The sequence below is a fragment of the Sceloporus occidentalis genome, unplaced genomic scaffold (assembly GCF_023333645.1).
Source record: "Sceloporus occidentalis isolate IW3139 unplaced genomic scaffold, rSceOcc1.0.p SCAF_4, whole genome shotgun sequence".
Lineage (NCBI taxonomy): Eukaryota > Metazoa > Chordata > Lepidosauria > Squamata > Phrynosomatidae > Sceloporus > Sceloporus occidentalis.
In genome coordinates, this window is record NW_028316984.1 from 81,074,688 (window position 1) to 81,093,206 (window position 18,519).

An 18,519-nucleotide genomic window follows, 5' to 3' on the forward strand; every position below is an offset into this window, starting at 1 on the left:
TGCCTAAATCCCCATTTTTAAACATAAATCAACAACAACAATGTGATGACCCATTTGACATCATTCAGAAAGATTGTATTTCCAGTTGTTCACTTTGAAAACACAAAGTAAAAGATTGGAGAAAGGGTGTGTGTAGATGTCTGTCCATCTGTCCTTTTGTTTGTGGTTGGCCTACTGTTTTCTCTGCCTATTGGTCCAATGTCAAATACAGTGCACCAAGCTGGGCTTGCCTGTTGCAGAGTGAGCCAGTAACTCCTAGTTAGATAGTGCAAAGGTAGAAGTGTCCCTTTATAGACACACACTTAACAATGATAGTGGACCACAGTTTGGGTTAACTGGAAGTGTCTGTCAGCTTAGTCTGCCCTCTGCTAGAATTTTACCTGGCCCCCACCCCTTGCCACTTCCTAATCCCTACCACCCACAACCACATATAAATCTGAGTTTTCCGGTATGTGTAATCCTTTCATTTTATCTTCATTTTACTACTTAGAGCCCTAGCGCTTTAATTTTATCAAGGTCATTTTTTTATTTTAGTCTTTTCCTCTACTGGTGATTGAAATTCCCTGGGTACAAGAAAAGAATGAACCTTGCTTCTATTCTTAGGCAAGGGAGAAAGGAGAATCTAACAAATCATGAACCTGTTAACTTGACTTTGGTCCTATCCATTTGCTGGAACAGATCATAAAACTGTCACTTTGAGGATGAAGCTGATCGCACCCTGAAGGACAGTGTGATGTTAAAAGGCAGTGACGAGAGCAGTGCATGCCAACCAAGAACGTCCACCCCACCCCCTCGACTGCTCTGCTTTTTGCCAGGAGATGGGGGAGGGATGCAGTTTACAAACGTACCTTGACTTCATTGAGGCACTTTGGCACAGCTCCATACTATGCGCTCATAGACTAGGTCAGAAATATGAGGCTGCCTGACAGCTTCTCCGCTAAGCCCACATTTCCCTGCAAAAAAGAAACCCGCTAATGCCATAATGCTGGGAAGAAAACACATCCAATCATGGACCTGAATTTTATTTTGTGCTCAGAGCTTCCAAGACTGGTGCTAGGCTCAAAGGCCAGATTCTGATGCCTCCTTCCTCACATATTTCCAACCCAAAGGTACAGTAGACAGATAACCCTTGGAATGAAAAGTGTCCTTTGTAATCAAAGTTGGAATGTTAACCCAAGGGCTGCATGTCACTCCCAAGGTGGTTTTCCTTAGTAGCTCATGTTATCAACTTATATCTTTCAATTAGCCTCAAAGGTGCTGCAAAGTGGTTTGTGTTACCCTTCCAGACTCCTTGGACTGCCCCCTTTCTGCTAATAATAGTAAGTGATTTATTTATAGCCCGCCTAATCACAGAGAATCCGGGCGGGTTACAACAATAAAAGTACATTAAAATACAATAAAATTCAAAATTAATCCCATCTCAGCTCCCCCAATCCAATACTAAAACTACAAGTCTCCAAGAACAGTAGTTCATCTTTTAAATAGGTTGCAGGAATCTCAATCAGTTTTTAACATGAAGAGTAATTTTTGTTCGAAACCAGAAGTGGACTTCCTGCCACTTCCAGGTGTTTTTTTTAATAGTCTATGTCCCCTTTACCCCAGGGTCTCCAGGGTAGAAAATGTCCCTTCAGACCTGCCCAAGTGGCCCACTCCTCTGCTATCCTTTGATTATAAATGATGGAGGAATGTATACAGAAAAACTGATGCACTGAGTAGGTGAGCAGGATTGTGGGGTGGATATAAGAAGGACCTAAAGCGGAATGAAAAACATCCATCATTTATTTCCCACACGTCTTTGCACTGGTGGATGGATAGCCTGCTAGGTTTTTCTGTTCTAATAGCACTGAAAAATACACTTGTGAAAGCATGCACTTATAGAGATGCCAGAAGATATACCTATCCCATTTTATGTTGTGCTGTGGATTCTTGTAAATGTGAGCGGAACTGTAATCCCGTAATGGCTCCAAAGATGCTGCCTTTCCCATGTCCTCACTTTCTACCTCCCTGCCACTTATTGTGAGCACGACTATCACAAACAAAAAGACGAATGGACAGACACATATACTCACATACCCTTTCCCCAATCTTTTACTTTGTGTTTTCAAAGTGAACAACTGGAAATACAGACTTTCTGAATGATGTCAAATGGGTCATCATATTGTTGTTGATTTATGTTTAAAAATGGGGATTTAGGCATTCTGGAGCTTGTTTCAATTGTGTGCTTCCCTTTATTGAATACTGACATGCATGATCTAGTGTTCCATTTGGGAGGTGGGGAACACGTGGGAGATCAATCCATGAAATTAGGAGGGTAGACCAAGTGGTGGGGGTGCAGTGCACAAACAAGCAGTCCCCTCCCCCCCACACACAATTGGGTTCTACCAAGGAATGGAAGAGGAAGATAAGGAGGAATTAAGACCCACTGTCTAAATGTCCTGAATGAGAAGGCTAGCGCAGATGTAATGAGAAGAGAGGGTCCATCAACTAGGCCCAGTAAGCAGAAGGGACAAGTCCCTTGTATTCCTGTGTCCTGGATAAAGAGCTGAGGTAAATCACAGATTATTGGTATGACACCAGTCTTCGGTTCTTGTGGACAGATGTAATAGCAACTGTACAACACTACAAAACATGAAGAGCAGGGTGGGAATTGTGTGGTGCTCCAGCTGTTGTTGAACTGCAACCTCTAGGATCCTTCATCATTGGCTATGCTAGCTAGCACTGCTGGGATTTGCAATCCAGCAACATTTGGAGGACCATATACACTCCTCCCACGATTGTAAATACACCAAAAACTTAACATGTAAGTCTTACAAAGAAACACAGTGGTTCAGTCTCCTACCAGAAGACAATAGATGCAGAATCACTATACAGTTTAATTAAGAAAAGTCCAGTGAATAGGGTTCTGAGATCTTGATGGCTTTCTGTTCAAATACGTCTTCAGATTCAGTAATATGGCTGGATTTTAACCAGTGTACTTTCAATGCATTCTGTGTCAAATGCAGCATTCCCCATCCCCCATATCTTTTGCCATGCTCGTATATTCCAGTAACTATTGTATGGCTGAGAAGGGTTCAGATAGAATTCCTTTTGGCAAGTGTGAAAAAAAGCTTAAGCTGAACAAAACTGGAATAAAAAGCCAACAATGTGAAATGAACAATATGGTGATATCTGCCCCAAATCTGACAAACCTTCATTAAAGGAGAGAAATAAGCACTGAACAAACTATTGATTAAACTGCTGGTCTTTCTTTGCTAGCTTGTTAGCGGTGAAAAGACCACAAATAATAATAATAATAATAATAATAATAATAATATTTTAAAAATCAGTGTTGAACAGAGGCTTTAAAAATATATATCCAGGAAGGTACACATTTCTTTTGTCTGTGAAGCTGGGAAACAATTTTGAACGTTTTTATGTTTTCAGAAATCTCACTCTAGGGAAGACTGAACATGTTTTACTGTAAAAGGCTCTCATGTGTGGTTGGTTAACAAATCGATTCTATATGAGTGTAAATTGTACATATGTAGGCTTTGCCTGGGAGATAGGGGAGTCTGGAAAAGCAACCAACTACACATGGATGGGTGGTAAGGGGCATGCTGCATAATTTTCTTGTCTTTTCTCCACCCCAGTGTTTATTCTACTTAGATTGACCACACAGACAGTGGTATTTGTTTCAGTCCACTGGTGTTCCAACTGATGTTTTAGATGCCTTTCACCCATGCAAGGTGACTTTTCTGTGGATCAGAGTGAGAGGGAAGAGTTGCTTGTCCTTAATTACAGATAGATGGAAGTACATGTCTTCCTTGTGTTTTCAGAGATCTATAGGTGATCAATTGAGAACAAGAAAAAGAAACTACTTGGCCTTGTGAAGGTGCAGAGTAAAAAACTGGAATTGTTTTTCTGCCACTGGGTCAATGACACACTATTACTCCTTACTATGGCATCAAGCACCGAACCTGATGTCCAGTACTACACCACTGTGTAGTTCCCATTCTCATGATTGCCACAAGAGTGTGGATCTTGGAAACAATTTGGTAACCTGTCTTACCTAGCCTTGTGTATACCTAGCTTTAACTTCCTGAGGAAAAGTTATAAATGGAGCATTTCTAGATAGATTTCCTGATCCGTGTGTGTGTGTGTGTGTGTGTAGGAGAATGAGAGTGTTTAAAAAGACAATTGTTTTACTTTGATTTTTGTTGATGCTGACCTCATGCGACATGCTGTCGCTCTGAATAAGACTGAGCAGTGCATTTGCACATTAATGTTAACTGCCAAGAGGATGCTGCATGCACGGGAGAGGGACAGTGCACACAAGAAATTGTGGAATTTGTACAGAGGCAGAGTGGAATTTTAGTGTCAAGGGGAGTCCTCAATGTTAGCTCTTAACTTTCAAGGAAAAACTCCCAAGGTTTTCATCAGTCCTGCTTACCTCATTGCCTTCATACATGCAAAATTCTGTTAGGGATCAAGCCCAGTGAGCTGTAAACATGGGTGGATTGGGACAGTTGTGTGATGTGAGTGGTTTGTCTCCCTTTGGGCTTTAGGGCTTCAGCAAAGGCACATGTGCAGTTCTCCATCTTGCTCATCCTAAGAGAATGTGATGCAGCTGCTGCAGCTGAGAACACTTTTCAACGTGGAGCAGAGTGCTAGAAATTAGATTAAACCAAAGGCATTACTTGATGTCTTCCTCACCCCTCTCTTTCTCATCTGGTTCCCTGGGGCTGCAAGTATCCTGTCAGATCTCCCTGCATTTGACCTTGTCAAGATTTGCAAGCAAAGCACAGTTGGAGGGAGTGGGTCTCTCTGTGCCGCAGAGGAGACCTCCAAGGAAAGGAAGGGAGGTGTCAGCTGGTTTGTACTCTGACCTGCAGTCATTTCACTACAACTGACTTTCTCATCATCCCTTATTTCCTAGCGGTTTGCTAACAGGGCAGCCTCCCTTCTTCATGTCATTTGCTCCTTAGCAGGTAGCAATTCCTAACTTTACTCTGAAATGAAAATATCACCTCATTGCTTGGTAGTCTTGAAAACTGGGAAATTTTACAGCTAAAATTCTATGCCCTCTACAAGGAGAAAGGTCGAATATAAATTAAATAACAAGAATGAAATATTATGCAAATAAATTTCTGTAAACTTGAAATCAGATGAGAAAAAGAGTAGGACAATTTTGTAGCTGATAATGCTCACTGTCAGATGAAAAAAAACCTAGGTAGTAGTCAATACTTCTCCTGTCTTTGGTGTTCATGTATGAGCAATGATACCAGGACCCAGAGATGTTTATCAGCTGACTTAAGGGAACTGCAAGGTTTGTAGAATTGCAAACAGTCCTGGGAAAGAGGATTAGACTCTAAAGAACAGGACTCTCCAACCAGCCCAGTAACAATGGGGTACATCCAATGGTCAGAAAATATTAACTGGCTGTTTGGGAGAGGAATGTAAACTGGGTGCACAGGGAAATTGAATGGAGTATTCTGGAGGAGGGCTCAGCTGCTGACTGAATGGTGAATGAAGCTAATCCACATTTCAACATTTTGTAGAAACATCCACTGTCATATATGTATGTGACTGATGTATATAAAGTCTGTGAAAATCTCCTAATCCTCATTTACTGGGCATCAGCTGCTGTGATGGATTGGGGTCTGTTCCCCTGTTGATTGGGAAACAGCTGACTGATGTTCTTGCCCTCCTGCTTGTGTGAGCGATTTCTGACAAGAGAGGGAATTGCAACAGGGAGCCTGCTTCTGCCTGTTGTAGTGGAGATCAGGGCAGCCGTCCTATCAGATTTTCTCCACAGTAAAATATGGCATTTTGTGTGCTTTCAAAATGTGATATTAAAATGGTAGATGTGATAGATAGCACAGACCCCACAGTGCAGCATATGAATAATGTGATTATACATTTATTGCATTACAAAGACTCCCTAAATTTTTACATTAATCCCCTTCAAACTTGCACTCACATCAACTTTAAGCTTCTAGTTCTTATTGTTAAAGATCTGCCTCTTTGCTTACAACTTGCTCTTCACTTTCTGTTGGGCAGAAGCTCATCTGACCCATTGACCATGTACCAAGTGGCTTCCTAATGTAACTTCTGCTTGCTTTATGCTCTGTCAGCTAACTGCTGTTGCTTTGAAGGGTGCTGCTGAGCCCATTTGGGAAAGCATACAGAAGTCCAGGAGAGAGATACAGTAACAGGGATTGTATGCAGAGAGACAGCAGCTGTTGTGAGAGGAAGCACTTGAGCTGAGGTTTAGAAACAACATTACTAGCAAAAGGGTGGCTGCTGAAAATCAAGAAGCCAAGCCTGAGATTGAGCCCTGGTAGAAAGAAAAATACATTGTCATTCAAGACTATCAATGAAAGTCCTCATCTAAGTTTTACATGGCCTTCCTTTATAATAGCCATGATTGATTTCCTCCTCTCCCCCATCTTCCTTGGGGATTGATCAGATAACCTCTTTTCTCTGTTAGGTCTAGTGGATGCGCTTCCTTCTCGTAGTGCTCTTGTTTCTGCTTCCATTAGCTAATTTCTGTTTATATGTTTGCATCACTTATTCATGATCCTCTGGATCAATCAGAAGGTGCATTTGTTGAAACCTGAGTCAAGCGTAATCTAAAGGTTATGGGTCTCCCCCAGTGCTGAAGCTAGGAACCGTAGGCTAGTTGATGATACATGGCTATTATATCACCAGTCAGGTCCTGGTTTTCAAGTCTTTGTAGACAAATGATGCCAAACTCTAAGGCAGTAGAGACAGGGTCAGGAAAGAGAGCAAACTCCTGCTTCAAATAGTATAACTTGTCCAAATCATAACTCACCATGGAGCAATCATAATTTAGAGATGGACTGCAGCTCAATGGCAAGAGTGCATGCCTTGCATGAAGAAGGTCCCAGCCAGTGGTGACTAGTGCCATTTGGGGCTGACTGGGATTAGAAGCATAGCCAACTTTTTCTAGTTTGCTGTCTACCTTTCCTCCTTTCATTGTCTAAGCATACTTAAATGGCACGTTACAGTTAACACAAATGAGGAATCGTAAGCTCTGTGATGGGGGGGGGGAGGGGGAAAGGTGTGTTGCTTCCCCCACCCCATACCCTTCATTGAGGATTCAGAAAAGACTGAATCCTCACGGGTTGCAGCCCTAAAGAAATTTACTTATTCACAATATGATAATCCTCTTCCCTGATTTTTAAAAGGGAGAAGGGAGGAGAAAGGAGGGACAGTTTTTGGTTCTGTTATGTCTCAGTATTAAAAGGAAACCCACTGCAAGGTGGAAATACAAAATTGCATTCAGGGCCAGGATTTGCCAAAAGATAATCTAGGTCTAGGACAACAGAAATGCCATTTGAATATTTCTTAAAGAAACCAGAGAACTACAGCAAAAAATACCAAAATCTGCTCATATATTTGGCCTGGTCCATTTGGAGGACACTCAAGTCCCACGGAATGGAACAGAATTTACTTCAGAACAAAGTGAACTGGACTGCGGAAAGCCCTAGGAGGAATTATAAATGTAACAGGGAGAAATTTGGGTTTGATTCAGAACACACATTCCTTTGCACTTACATTCTACTTAGTACACCCACTACAAATCACATAGAAAAAGGAAACAGCAATCCATTGCACAAGGGGAAATTGAGGCACATTTACTGTAAGATCATGCCTGCCAAGTGGGGTTTGTGCGTAAATGTGACAGCTCAAGAGAGGTGGTGAAATCTGCACACCCAGAGTGTGTGGTCAGTGTTAATCCAGGAAGTCCGTGGAAATTCTGGGATGATAGAAAGGAGGGAAATGATCAGGCTTATGAAATTGCTGGTGCATGGGGGAGTGCAGTGGTGGTGGCATCACACAGGATGTCCCTATTGTAGCACCACCAATAGTCCTGATTCAGCCCAAAGTATCTCTGTATCTGATGGAGGGTAGACCTTTCTCTACCTGCAAGGCTGGTCACTGGTAGCTCCAGGGCCAGCCATATAACACCTATATTGAAAGATCTGCATTGGCTGCCTATCCGCTTCCGGGCACAATACAAGGTGTTGGTTGTTACCTATAAAGCCCTAAATGGCTTGGGCCCAGAGTACTTGGAGGACCGCCTCTCCCCATATAATCCGCCCCGCACTCTCAGGTCAGGAGGGAGACAACTTCTGAGAGTTCCTAAGGTTAGATACACAGTGTCCGCACATAGGGCCTTTTCTGTTTCGGCCCCCCGGACTTGGAACTCTCTTCCTGACGAGCTCCGCTCGGCCCCCTCCCTTGAGTCTTTCAAGAAAAATCTTAAGACTTATCTCTTCCGCCAAGCTTTCCCCCACATGTCCTAATTGTTATCTTCTCCTGTGTTTTGTGAATGTTTTTATTGAATGTTTACTGTTTTTTACTGGTTTTAAATATTATGGTTGAATGATGGTTTTTAATGATGTATTGTACTGTTTTAATATGGGGGGATTGTTGCTGTTACAATTTGTATTTTACTATGTTGTGAACCGCCGTGATCGAAGGAACGGCGGTATATAAATAAAGTTTCATTCATTCATTCATACCTGGGACCACTGCTAGTCACGGTAGACAATGTTGTTATAAGGCAGCTTCCTGTCTTTCCAATCCCCCTACAACATAGATTAGACATGCTACTTTTTTGGACTTCAGAGTCTTCTAGCTGAAAGGTTCTGAGTTAAAAGATTTAAAAAAAACCCAGTATTTCCAAGCTCTGCCATCAGCAACATCCTAGTTAGTCAACTCAACACTGTGACTTAAATCTTCATAACAAAAATTACTTATCAAATGATTAAATATATGGTTTGAGCATTGGACTGTGACTCTGGAGACCTGGGTTTGAATCCTTGCTTGGCTGTGGAAATCCACTGAGTGTCCTTGGGCACTCTCTTAGCCTCAGAGGATGGCAGTGGCAAGCCCTCTCTGAAGGAACCTGGCAAGAAGATGCCCATGATAAGTTTGCCTTAGGGTCACCATAAGGGAAAGGACTTGAAGGCACAAAACAACAAACAAACAAATGTCGGATCGGTTTCATCCTTTCTTGCTTGCTGCACCTCACTCTTGGAACCGTCTTCCCGTACATCTATGGATGATTTTCTCTTTGGCTAGTTTCAAATGTGAACTAAAGACTTTTTATTCTTGGAAGCATTTCAATCTGTAGTTTGATATGGTGTGATAATCTAGATGTTTTATAGTTTTATAGGGTCATAGCTGTATTTTTATGAAATAATTAGTCTAATTACAGTATTTTTTATCTTACAACTTTTTAGATTGTATACCACAGGCAGGTTCTGTGTTGATTTTATGTCTGTAAAGCGTCATGTATATTTATGGTGTTATATAAATAAACAATAACAACAACAACAATAAAACAAAAGGGGAATAAAGAGAACAGCCTATTCAACCTATCCAGAAGCCAAATAAAGACTAGTCTTTTGATGGGAAAATGTAACATCCTTTGTCCTTCCATCATCCGGGGACTCTCCAGGACACCAAAGCAATGACTGTTGAGCAACCTCTTTTCTTACACATTTTAACTCTGAGTCAGGATTCCCTGAAACTCCAGAATTTTGCAAGACCCTGAGGCCATTTCAGGAGATTGCCTTGTGGTGCATCTTGTCATGCAGCTCCTCTGTGACCAAGAGGAAACATAAATTAAAACCACCACAGAGGCATAAATAAAGCAGGCAGTTCTCAGCCATAGCTGACCAAGTAGCAGCATCCTGACCAACTACCAGATCCTTGTCCACGCTGACAACTGCTGCAGCTTTTGCATTCAGTCCTAGTTTTTAGTTCAACCATAAAGGGGAGCCTCATATCATAATCTCTTTGGAGGACAGCCAGAGCTGGGTGTGATTTTAATGTTGATATTCACCTTATTGGATATTAAATCTCCTTCCCAGACTTTTTTTTAATTTAAAAATCCTGCCAGCGAATCATATATAGGTCACTGTCTCCCTATCACAGTGCTGTGAAGCCATGCAATTTGGTGAAGAGCAGGGGGTGGGGAGGGCTTCTTTAAGCTTTTCCTCTAGTTCCTGCTTCTCTCTTCCATATTATCTCAGCCTCAACGCACTTTTCCTCCTGTGGATTTCTCCATGGTTCTGCAAGGCTGTTAGACCTTTCAGTCATTTTTTGTGACTTGTTCCTTGTTTAGTATATTGGGTTCTTTTTTTACTCCTTGTTCCTCCTCCCTTGAAAGGAAAGGAAAGGAAGCAGAGGCTTGTTCCCCCTCCCTGGAAAAAGGAAAATCCTCATCCCTGCTGCTTGCTCCTTCTTTCAAACAGAATGGGAACCACATTCTGGTGGACTGTCCTAGCTTTTTCTGTTCTTCCTGATTTGGCCTTGTTTCCCAGATACTTTCACCATAGTCTAAGATGCTTTTGGGGGGGATTACAACCTCTTCCACCCCAGGGGTCCTGCTGACTAGATATTCTGAGAGTTGCAGTCGCCCCCCCCCCCCCCCCGCTCTGTAACTTTTCCAAGCTTTTTTTTTTTTTAAGAAATGTTGCTGTTCAGTTTCCTCTTTTCAAGAAGATACTAAACCAGGGTTTCTCACCTGGGGTTTCTTGGGGGTTACTCAGATAGTGAAGATAATGTTAACCACTATTGCACAATTTTCACATGGTTTTCGCTGTTTAAACCTCCAATTTTCCGCATCTGATAAAGTCCTAAGTCTCTCCTCATAAGGCATGGTTTCCAGACCCTTCACCATTTGGTCACCCTCCTCTGAACACACTCCAGCTACTCAACATCTTTTTATACATTGAACCTTCAGAAAGTAAAGGCTTCATGATCTCAGCCACCCATTAAAAAGTTTTCGTTTTTGGAGTATTTTGGATTTTAGAATTCCAGCTAAGGATGACTAAACCTGTATATTTTACTCTTAACTTGTTCAAATTGGTTTCAATTGCTAAATTATTTAAGATGTTTTTAGATTGTTTATTTTTTTCTCTATTGCATTAATTTTTCTAAATGGTTTTCAGCTGATTTTACTGCTGTACTGCCCTGTGATATTATGATAAAGGACAGGATATAAATATTTAAATAAACAAATAATAAAAATTGTGTCATGTGGAGAATGTATTTCCTTACTCTTGCTGTGACTTTCAGGGGACACGTGTGTGGCTGGAGGAGAAGGAGCAGTTGTTGCCTTGCACGGTTAGCTGTTCATCTGATGGCTGTGTGCTCTTCACTTCAGACTATGGTGAGGTAAGTGAGATGGAAGATTTTCATGATCCACTGGAGAAAGCTCTCTGGGATAATTCCCTTGTGTGTCTGTGCTAAATAAAAAACGCCATTGCCAGAAACCTGTCTGGAACATGCAACACCTAAGGTTGCCTAGTATCACAAAGATGGAGTAGAGGAGTCTGTTGCTTTGGGGGCAGTTATTTCTTAAGGCCCTGCCCTTCTTCAAGACTTGCAAATTGGTTTCCTTGAGTCACTGTATTGCTCTGTGACATTGTGACAAAGCTACAAAGGAGGAAAATGCTAATAAAGAAGAACAGCTTCAACCCAAAGAGCCTGGGGCATTGAAACCAACATATGCAAGCTATTAACACATTTCTGAAACTGGAGAGGACTAAAATTGGTGATATCCCCTGTAGAAATGTTAAGAGTCTGTATATTTCTACTTTCCTTTCCCCTAATCTCTTTGCTTTATGTAGGAAGATAAAATACATCCTTCTCTGGAAGGTGCTTGAATCTTCTTTAGCAAAAAGACAAGATAAATTTATAACAAGATAATAAGATCAGTTACCTTCTAACATGATCTAAAAACCATTACAGAATCTCAGTCAGTTGTAGTTCTTAAAAAGGGGTACAAGGCTGTACTTTTTTCATTATGTACTAGCTTTAGCAGCTGTGAATACAGAATTAAACACATGGGCATTGTATCATGACTTGCCAGGCAGCTTCTGAGGATCGCTTCTCACACTTCATTTTTTAGGCACACACTTAAAAGTGTGAAGATGCATCCGGCTGCAAGTGATATTCAGTCAGTACCAGATTAGATTGCTGCTGTGCACGCTACTTAGGGTTGCTCTGGACAAGTGCCCAGAAACTGCAGCTAATGCAAATTGTAGCACCCAGGATCCTTTTGTGGTGTATAGCTATCAGACCATATTACATGAGTCATAGATCATTTATAATAGCTTCTGATTTGTTTCTGGGCCCAGTTCAAGGTGCTGGCTCCTATCTATACAGGCTTGAGGCTAAGATATTAAAAACACCTCCTCCTCTCATATGTGTCTTTTGTAGATCTTGATAATCTTCTAGCTATGGAAGGCAGGTGGTCCTTAACAATGTAAGGGGTGTGATAGGGAGGAGAACGGAGCCTTTCCTCTTCCCAGTGCTTTACCTCCCCTCAGTCTCTTTTCTCCCTTCCTGCCTCTGGAATAAATTCAGGGACAAAGAAGAATGGGTTAAAAGGGGGCAGAGGGAAAGAAGGGTAGGGTAGGGAGAAGTCAGACCATCTAACCCGGGCACACCTTTTAGCGTTAAAATGAAAAAGTCTAACTCGTCCTACTATCTAATACTGCAACCCCTTTCAGTCTCCGCATAGACTTTTCCTACCAAGGGTGTAGGCACAAAGTCATGCCAGGAGAGATGAGCACTTTGAAAGCATGTATCACAGAGAGTCTGGGAGACGTCTCATCCACAGGGTTGCTATGGGTCAGGATCGATTTGAGGGTGGTGAACAACAACAAAAATGCCACTGGATCCACACTTCCAGAAGCCGTCCCTCTCCACTATGACACTCAGCTGCTCCGTGGGGAATACTTCAGCAATGGAGGCCTGGTGCAGAGCTGGCATTAAATTAACTTTAATTGGATAGGGAACACCAGATTTCTTTTCTTTCTACTCAGTTGTTTCCTGCAGATCAGCTGATCAAGTGAAATCTTGGGGAGAGGGAAGGTTGAACTTTCCCTCCTGTGATCATAGTGAAGATCGTCACTCCCCAATATTAAACTTAAGGGAAGTTTAGTAACAGCTGTTGCTCTTTCTTTCTTTCTTTCTTTCTTTCTTTCCTTCCTTCCTTCCTTCCTTCCTTCCTTCCTCTTCTCAAGGTGGGCTACAATGTGTTAAAATGCAATTTAAAAAGAAAACACATAAAACCAACAGTTAAAATTCAGTACAGCCGGCCCTTCTTATACACGGATTTTTTTATACATGGATTCAAGCATACACAGTTTGAAAATGTTCCAAAAAAGTATAAATTTACCTTGATGTTCCATTTTTTATAAGGGACACCATTTTGCTATGTCATTATATTTAATGAGACTTGAGCATACATGGATTTTGTTATACACGGGGAATCTTGGAACCAAACCCCAGCGTATAACAAGGGTCCACTGTATTATAAAAACATTAAAGTACTCTCAAATGAGAGCATTCTGTAAAATATACAAATAAAAAAGTCATTATTTAAAACTGACAGGGCAGACCCGCTGGAAGAGATGTACCTTTAATGCTGTTTTAAATGTCATCAGCATTTTCTGCTGTCTCTTCTGTATCTCTTCTGGCAGGTCATTCCACAGTCTGCAGCAAATGAAAAGGTCCTCTGGAAAACTGTTGCCATCTAGTCCCGGACAGTTGGAGTAAACATTTCCCAGAGGGCCTGAGTGTGCAGGGCAGGTTGTGTGGGAAAATGCAGTTCTCTAGGTAACCTGGACTCAGACTTGTGTAGGGCTTTAAAGGTAATAACCACCGCTTTGTACTTTGCTTGGAAACTAATTGGCAGCCAGTGGAGTGATTTTAAGGTCAGTGTAATGCGATCACTTTAAAGCCCTCCATGGGCTGGCCCCTCCTTACTTATCAGACCTTATTTCTCCTCACCTTCCCACTCGGGCCCTCCATTCTGGTAGTCAAGGTCTGCTGTCCCAGCCCAGGATTTCCTCTGCCCCATCTCGGATTCGCCCCTTTTCACTTGCCCCTCACTCCTGGAACTTTCTTCCCCCACAAGCAAGAGCCATCACTTCTTTAACCAGCTTCAAAACGGAGCTGAAGACCATTCTGTTCAGAGAAGCTTTCCCAGGCATTGCATAATTGTCACTTGCCATTTGATGTTCTTTTGTTGTCTGTTTTATTGAATCATTTCCTGTATTGTCATGTGTTTTATATGTATTATCCTACTTGAGAGGCCCCTTCCCCACCACCTTTCCCTTCTCCTTTTGTGTCATGTCTTTTTAGGTTGTAAGCCTGAGGGCAGGGAACTGTCCAATTAAAAAGATTGTATGTACAGTGCTTTGTAAATTTACAGCACTTTATAAATAAAGGTTAATAATAATAATAATAATAATAATAATCACTTCTGGATGTATCCATAATCAGTGTAGCTCAATGGTTCCCAAACATAAGTCCTCCAGGTGTTTTGTATTTCTGGGATTTGTAGGTTTTTGTGGCACCTGAGCCCCCTGACAGAAAAGGCTAAATGTCTCACAACACTACTAATCCCAGAATTCAATCACATTAAGCCATGGCAGTTAAAACAGTGTCAAACTGCATTAATTCTGCACTGTAGATGCAGCTCGAGATGGAAGAGATTGAAAATACATGATTTGGACAGTTAGAGAGAATTTTAAAATTATTATTATGAGGTGTGGAGATGAAGGATAGACAGCATAGAGTTGATTTTGGTATGCTATTTCAGAATTTATGTGGCACGAGGGTGGAGTTCATGTAGAAATATCTCAGTAGCACAAGTAGTGTTCCAACCAGTGTAAGACTATTCAGTAACTTAAAAGAAATAATAGTGAACAATTATGATACTGGTGATGGTGGCAAATCTTTAAGAAAGTTGAAATCAAGGTACATGTTTTACAAATGTATTATACTCATTTTATATCTGTTGTACAATAGTTCTTTTCCCCCCCCCTCCCCTCTAGGATATAGATATATTGAACTCTACACTGTTGGCAGGGCTGTCTGACTTTTTGTGATTTCATTCTGTGAAGTGCCATATACATTGATGGTGCGTAATAAAAATAATAGTAATAACAGTGGTAGTAACAACAACAACAATAATAATACGTGGGCCCAAGCATGGTTATGAGCTTTAAAAGGAGAAAGTTTGACAGGGGCGTTAAAGCTTGGTCTTGATATCTGAGCAAAATAACAATGCTGAGGAAATACAGGAGGGGCTCCCTAAATAGTATTGTTATAATGCTTAGTGTGAATATAAATATAAATATATATTTAAATATTTTTTACACACACATATACACGCACACACATTCACCCATGTTCTCATCAAGACTGAGTTGGTGAGAGGTGAGGGCAGCACAACAGAAAAATAAAAAAATTGCCCAGCCTTGTTGCATGTGAATAGAACAGGCAAACAAAAAGAAACAGGTGGATGCCACACGACATCAATTTAGTCCTTAAGAAGCAAAAGAGACCAGCAAGACTTGCCCAAAAATATAGCTCCTACTATTTGGCAGTTTAGCTTTTCTCTACACTGTCTTTTTCTTCCCTCCAGGTGTTCTGCTATCCATGGGTTTCACTGCCCAGAGAGAAGGTCCTGCCGATGCATCAGTCGAGTGTGGAGGGGGTGGAGGATATGTCCACACTGGGGGACCTGCACGAGGCTGCCATTTTGCTCAATCTGTACCAACGCTACCAGCAGGACTACATCTATGTGAGTGAGCAGGGAAGGCAGATGCTCAGTTGAGCTATTAGAGTGGAAGCCAAAAAAGGCAGGAGATTCAACATTAACAAGGTGTTTGCAATATTACCAGGGAATGAAAGCATGGGCATGAGACATGTTCGCTCCCCTTTCTTACCTGTGCTTGAGCATCTTCAAAATCTGATATTGAAATGTGGATCTTAGGCTCTGTTGCATAGCAACAGTTTCTAAGGCAACAAGACGATATGCATCTTGTATTCCAGTAAATGATCAATTAAGTGACCCGGTTTCTGGGAAACTTCTTCACAATTTTGGGCAGCCAAAGAAGTTAAAAAGTCAGATTGGCATAATAATGAACCTTGCTGTCAAACAACAATATACAGTACTTCTTTTTCTATTCTCTGGATACAGACTCGATCTTCCTTGGGCAAAGATTTCTTTATAACTCACACTTCACAATCCATTATCCTCTTGAACTTCCCTTTATATCATGTATCTACCATCCTTTTTCTCAGGTGCTGTTGCTTCCTCCTCCTCTTCTTTCCTTTCTCCTTTCTGCTGTAGGAAAAGAAATGGTATATTATTTGGTATTAAAGAGAATACTATTGGTAAATTAACATTTCTGTTGCAGTTTTGTGAGTGTTCAGAGCACTTTGTCTGAGGAGCTCTACAAAAAGTTACAAGAAACATGGAACTTTGGTCACTCTGTATTTTTTATTCTGTTTTTCTCTTCTATTAAAACAGGGGTAGGGGAACCTTTGGCAGAGTATGAGGAAGTTCCTTTTTTGATATATCTCTCAGAATCTCCCAGCCATTGCAGCCTGTGCAAGTTGTAGTTGTAGTCCCAAACAAAGTAAAGTTTCCATGATCTATCTTTCACCTTCTAGACATTATGGGCTGCAACTACAGCAGTCCCTTACTACTGGTTGTGGTGGGTAAGGGGAGTTATAGGACAAACTTTCTGGAGGCCAAATATTCATCACACTGATCTAACACCAAGATCATGTGATGGTTATTTGTGATTGTGTTACACATTTCTCCATTTCTGCCAGAAGGTATTATATGATGGGGCCTTTGGAGATGCACCATGCAGTAGTAATATCATGAGTTTTTTATGTTCAGTGTTGCAATAAAGAGAGAGTGATGAGGAAGACAGTCAATAGCAATTCAGTCCCTCTTCCTTATGAGGTCAAGTTTGACAGTTATGACAATCCTTTACATTCACTTTTATTATCCACATATTGTAGGTGGTGGCCTGAGAGAAGATTTGGCAGGAGGATGTATGCATATAGAGAATTATTTTAAAATTCAGAAACTGCATGAGGAGTTATTGTGAAAGACTGTAAGTCCTGACACATTTCAGGCTTAGACCCTCCTGAGGGGGAAAGAGATTATGGAAAATTAAACTGCTTTTTTAATGTGTATAATTTGCCATAATTCCTTTTCCCTGACAGAAGAGGTTTAGTTGGAAATGTGAAAGACTTATTGTTGTGCTCCAGAAGTAGATAGAGGGTAAATCACTGGATGATGTCACTGGATGATATTTATTTATTTCTTACTGATTTATATCCCACCTTTTCTGCAGTGAGCTCAAGACAGGCATATCTGTCTCTCCTTCTCCTGATCTTATTTTTACAATTCTGTGAGGTTGATCAGGTAGTGAGAGAGAGAGGTGAGTGGCATGTGGTGAGTGTCATGGCTTCATGGGTACTAGAACCTTGATTGCCCAAGTGCCCATCCAGTTACTTAACCAGTAGCTTTAGATTAACAAGGTGTAATGACTGACAGGTGTTGTGAGTAGCAGCAAAAGTTATAGGAGGCTTTTCTGATAAAACACAAAACCAAAACAGATTGAATGGGGAGGGGGGGGGAGGAGGAGGAGTGAAGACAGCTGCTTGTAGCTGTTGTGTACTATGCCATCTGAGAATCCTTCACTTATTTTCCATCTATCACATGTGGGGGCTCCTTGAGGTTGAGCTGAAATGGTGTGTGTACAATCTTCCAGGTATTTTTGAATTGCATTTTGTAACAATCCTCACTTTTAGCTATGTTGGCTAAGGCTGCTGGGAATTGCAGTCTCACAACATCTTGAAGGCCACAGAACTCCCACTCTTGGCCTCAGTCCTGTTGCTCAGTACCAACTACAGCAGGCAAATGGAATCAACAGCTGAAAAATAAATTAACATATAGGCAATGGAAATTCCATTGATTCAGTGGGCTTATAATAGTTGAGACCATAAATTAGATTTAGCCCATTATCTGGGCGATAGAGTGCTGCAGGAACGGAAACTCACCACTGCCATCAAGAAATGAGCTCCCCATTTTTAGCTGGAGGGGTGTATGAGTCTGTTGAGCCTTCATGTTCATGGTCTGCTACTTGAGATTCTGTTCAAGGATAAAAAAAAAGTAGTAGTAGTAGTAGTAGTAGTGGGAAAGAAATAAAAGGAAAGGGATAATGGGAGATAGGCTAGTCTGGAAAGATTCCTTGCCTTGATCCTTAAGCCCTTGGTAGAGGTGGCGCTTCTCTTCTGCTTAAAGTAGTGTCTTTCACTGAGGCAATCTCTGTGTCTGAGGAAAGAGGATGGTGCCCTAAAATCAAAGGGGAACATTTCTTGCACCACTTCGGTAGGGTACTACTGAGATGTGGGATAAAATAAATAATGTGCACTCCTGTACTGCTGAAATCTGGCTAGCTCTGTTGGAAAATTACTACAAATTATCTGACCCTGAAGTTCCTCTAAGAAGATTATTCCAATACTTGATTCATCTGACTACTGAAGAAAATGTTCTTATCCCTATCCAGCATTTTATTAATGGGCAGTTTATATAATAATTTCCCCTATACTCAGTGATATTGCATACTCTAAATAGCCTTTTCTCTTTGGTTTAATAGCTAAACCCTCAAATTT

The 18,519-nt window shown here is 41.2% G+C and overlaps 1 protein-coding gene across 2 annotated transcripts in view; it reads left to right on the plus strand.

Annotated features, from left to right (window-relative positions):
• LOC149314096 (unconventional myosin-X-like) overlaps nt 1-18,519 on the plus strand; it is a 47,567-nt gene that overhangs the window by 19,721 nt on the left and 9,327 nt on the right. For both annotated transcript variants that reach the window (XM_089520515.1, XM_089520514.1), the window contains exons 2-3: nt 11,098-11,196; nt 15,464-15,622. In XM_089520515.1, the coding sequence (XP_089376641.1) occupies nt 15,512-15,622 (111 nt within the window). In that variant the 5' untranslated portion in view covers nt 11,098-11,196; nt 15,464-15,511. The remainder of the gene's footprint in view (nt 1-11,097; nt 11,197-15,463; nt 15,623-18,519) is intronic.